Source organism: Papilio polytes, unplaced genomic scaffold (assembly GCF_000836215.1).
Source record: "Papilio polytes unplaced genomic scaffold, Ppol_1.0 DF823879.1, whole genome shotgun sequence".
Taxonomy (NCBI): Eukaryota; Metazoa; Arthropoda; class Insecta; order Lepidoptera; family Papilionidae; genus Papilio; species Papilio polytes.
In genome coordinates, this window is record NW_013525325.1 from 27,666 (window position 1) to 31,808 (window position 4,143).

The 4,143-nt window shown below is 34.2% G+C and overlaps 1 protein-coding gene across 1 annotated transcript; it reads left to right on the forward strand.

The window, feature by feature from the left end:
* Positions 1 to 572: 572 nt before the first annotated feature.
* Positions 573 to 4,015, forward strand: LOC106103000 (protein LSM12 homolog). The gene is made up of 3 exons (XM_013282628.1): positions 573 to 1,003; positions 3,259 to 3,396; positions 3,689 to 4,015. The coding sequence occupies exons 1-3, from the start codon at positions 701 to 703 to the stop codon at positions 3,806 to 3,808; spliced, it is 561 nt and encodes a 186-aa protein (XP_013138082.1). The 5' UTR covers positions 573 to 700; the 3' UTR covers positions 3,809 to 4,015.
* The last annotated feature ends 128 nt before the right edge of the window (positions 4,016 to 4,143 follow it).

Below are 4,143 nucleotides of genomic sequence, written 5' to 3' on the forward strand. Positions count from 1 at the left end.
TTATATCCTTCTCCAATTTCTCGAGCTTTCGATCCCTTCCATTTCGTCTCTTGCAAACAAGCTACATTTATTCTTCTTCTTTTACACACATCTGCTAAGATTATAGTAAATATAAGGTTATGAAAATGGAAAATAAGATGTTTCAGAATTTTTAATCTACAGTTATGTAGGGTTGTTACCTTACGTTTTAATTTACATAAATAACTGATCGATAATTACAATTGTTTCTGAATATCGATTCATCTATTGATGTTTACAACCTTCTTTTTTATCCACAGCGAAGTAAAAGGGTATTAAAAGAGATTTTAGAAAATACTGTTTGGCCAAGCTCGCTTTGGCGGGTGTACTTACGCGTACTCAGAACTCAGATTAAAAATTATTTTGTCGTGAAAAAGAATTGTTTCGTTTCTAATTTCCACATAATCATTAATTCCACTTTTTTATATAAATGAAACGTGTATTGCACTATTTTCTACATAAAATCAAACACAAACCAATTCGATTTAAATCGATTTTTCGTAACACTAAATCGATTGATACTCCCAACCCTAGCGAAAACTTCATAAGTCAATCATCAATGGCGGACATTCGCTGTCGCCTAGATAAAATAATTTAGCACGCGAATTATTTACATAACAACATATAACCTGCATGTGAGAGTATCAAAATCTTTAAAAACCAACGAAGGTTGCAATCTAAAATGTCGTCAGTCGTTTCTGACTGTTTTACCATCGGGAGTATAGTTGCCACCAAGACCTGCTATAATGAAGAGATCGAGGGCGAAGTGTTGGCTTTTGATCCTCAAACGAAAATGTTAATATTAAAATGTCCTTCATCAAGCGGAAATCCAAAGAGACATGATGTTAATATTGTTAATCTGTCGCTTGTGAGCGATGTGCAAATAAAAAAGGAAGTAACAACCGTACCGGAGCCACCACAATCGTTAAATCTACACAGATTGAATACAAGAGTACGGAATTCTATAGAAAATAAACGAAGATTGGTAAGTTATCCTACTATGAATGCGAAAGTTTTAATAAACGTGTCTCGATAGTCAAATGTAGATGATAGTCTGGAACATAGCCTAATTACTTAGTTTTTTCATACGAAGTCGCAAGTAATTATCAGAATGAATGATGAAATTCTCTCATGAATATTTTAGTTATCACATTTATTAAAGCTTTGCTATTGAGAAAAATTTGTACATTGTAATGTAAGTATTCAGAAACAACCTGGTTTCTATATTTTATGGAATCTCAATAGTTAGTTTATGTATATCTTACTTCTTACTAATCTTACTAATATTATAAATGAGCTGTTACCCGCGACTTCGTCGGCGTGGTATTAGAAAACATATGAACTATATAAATAACAAAAAGCTATGTATCCCGGGAACCGGACATTTCTCGGAGATGAAGGTTATCCCATGTATACTCTAGACTTTGTTTTACATCTGTGCCAAATTTCAATAAGATATGTTGAACCGTTGCAGAATGATCAAGTAAACATTAAAAAACCGTAACTTATCCCAGGATAAAAAGTAGCCTATGTGTTTTACCAGACCATGCTCTAAACCTGTGCCTAATTTCATGGAGATCTGTTCAGCCGTTTAGGCTACAAACGCTAACAAACATCCATCCATCCATCTAAACTTTCGCATTTATAATATTAGTTAGATTAGTAAGATGTGTAAGTTTAGATGCATGTTTGTTAGAATTTGTAGCCTAAACTACTGAATGGATGTCAATATTTGCTATAGATGTAGAGGATAATCTGGAAGAACACATAGGCTACTTTTTTTATTTTATTGCGGATGGAGCCATGGTTGACAGCTTTAGTTATATTTTAAGCTATTTACATATAAAAGATGTTAAAAATGCACCATTTTTAACGATAAACTACAATATTATGAATGTGAAAGTTTGGATGTTTGTTACTATATCTTTCCAAAACAGTTTAATATATCTAGGTAAAAATTGTCACAGGTTTATAATAGTCGGACAGAACACAGGCTACTTGTTAGATTATTTTTTTTACAGTGGTAGTGCCCGCTTTAACATCTTAGCACTGCAGGGCACACCCGGTGTAATACCACGACCACACAGAAGACAGGCGTGAAATGAAAGCAATTCCGTGTTTTGTCTGATGAGTGTGGTGCCGAACGCCTAATTTAAGTCCCTTTCTCTTTACCACCCTTTTCTTTTAAGGAGAGGTTGGGAAGAGGATTTGACGGTGGAGGAGATGCATAGGAAGGGGAAATAACAACATCTAACATCCATCCATCTAAACTTTCACATTAATATTAGTAAGATTATCACTTAACAATCATAAATAAGTTTATGTATAAAACTTTATGTTAACTTACTTAGAAGTTTTAGAGTCCCAGTGGTAGAGGTAAGGAGTAAAAGAACATGGTATGGGCATGTTATGAGATGAATCGCATGTTACAAGGACATTAGTTACGATACACCAATATACATAGAAAGAGATGTATTGTGTGAAAGGTGATGAAGGGAGTGACTGAGACGGACAGAGTTATGTGGAGGACAAAAATCTGTTCCGCCCTACATGAGTAGGATAAAGAGAAAGATGTTTATTAATTTAAATTTTTAAAGTATTTTAATATTGCAAAACAGAGCATTTATTTTGTGATTTTGGCGGTCCGAGCAGCTTCCCTCCAATCGCCTTAATGGTGTGCCTCTACCAACCTGCTCCGATATTAAGTACTTTGGTTCTCTAGTCCAGTTCGACGGTGGCGTTGACCGGGACGTGAAAAGCCGAATTAATGCAAGTTGGATGAAATGGCGACAGTTTACTGGTGTGACTTGTTATCCAAGAATGCCTCTTAAGCTTAAGGGATCTGAATGTCGGGCCACCAAAGTTGCGGATGAAAGGAGATTGCATGTGGCTAATGTGCGTATGTTAAGATGGATGTGTGGTGTGACAAGATTGGCTAAAGTTAAGAATGTGTATATTAGAGGAAGTTTAAAAGTATACGCCAGTGGTGGAGAAATTGAGGACATGATATGCGACGAGACGATGGGGACATAAACCAGAATGTGTTAAGAATGAATGTGGATGGCTACAAAGGTAGAAGAAGACCAAAGAATATAGTATGTATGGATTGTGTGAAAGAGGATATGCTTAAGAAAGGAGTGTATTCAGATATGACTGATAGAGATGTATGGAAGAGCACATACTGTGCCGACCCTCCGTAAGGGATAAGGGCAAGTTGATGAAAGTCTTTTAATATTGCAGGTGTCAGCATTATCGGCATGCTTGGATCCAGAAGGTCAGCGTCTTTTCTTGGCAATTGCACGGGTAATAGATGATGTGTCCTGGGCAGGGCAGAGTATCAGAGTTTATAATGAAGTAACAATCACACCACCATACAAAGTATGTAATTTACTTGATATTATAATGGGAAAAGATTTGTATTTTTGTATGTTAAGATAACTCAAAAACTACTGGGTCAATTTCAATAATTCTTTCACCAAAAACGTTGATTGTCGCTGTGTAATCTATACTATTATAAAGAAAGAATTTTATTTATTGTTTGTATTGAAGTAACTCAAAAACTACTGGGACAATTTTAAAATTTCTTTCACCGTTAGAAAGGTAATTTATCTGTGAGTAATATAAAAGCAAATTCGCGTGCCACAGCTAGTAAATAATATTTTTTTTCCAGGTAGAGAATGTAATAGGTGAGCACGATTCCAAACCATATAATTATATACGTAAATTTGTTGAAAGACATTGGAGGGATTTTCGTGATCACCCAACAGCTTCCAATTCACACCAGCAATAAATATACTTTAGGGCAGTTAAAAGATATTTTTTCGTTGAAATTCAAATAAAAAATGTGTTTTTTTTTAGTTAAAAAATGTCTGTATTTATCTCGGTAGCTTTTTTTCGAGTTGCTTTTGTCTAATTCTCTTTGTAATTGATTTTTTATGCATGACTTGAATAGATTTAAATTTTCATTTAAACCCAAATAGTCTGGTTTCTAATATTTTCATATTTAATACGTAAAAAATGTGCAATTTTTTTTATTTTTTTTTCATGTAATAGCAGATTTTTTTAATTTCTTATTTCAGTGAATTTCAACTATAAACAATTCTTTTGGCTGCCCCAAAAGTATCA

Bases quoted from the DNA above. Each gene is read 5' to 3' on its own strand.
- LOC106103000 (XM_013282628.1), top strand. From the start codon at position 701: ATGTCGTCAGTCGTTTCTGACTGTTTTACCATCGGGAGTATAGTTGCC. The intron at 1,004-3,258 runs GTAAGTTATCCT...TTAATATTGCAG, and splicing joins TAGAAAATAAACGAAGATTG to GTGTCAGCATTATCGGCATG. The intron at 3,397-3,688 runs GTATGTAATTTA...TTTTTTTTCCAG, and splicing joins CAATCACACCACCATACAAA to GTAGAGAATGTAATAGGTGA.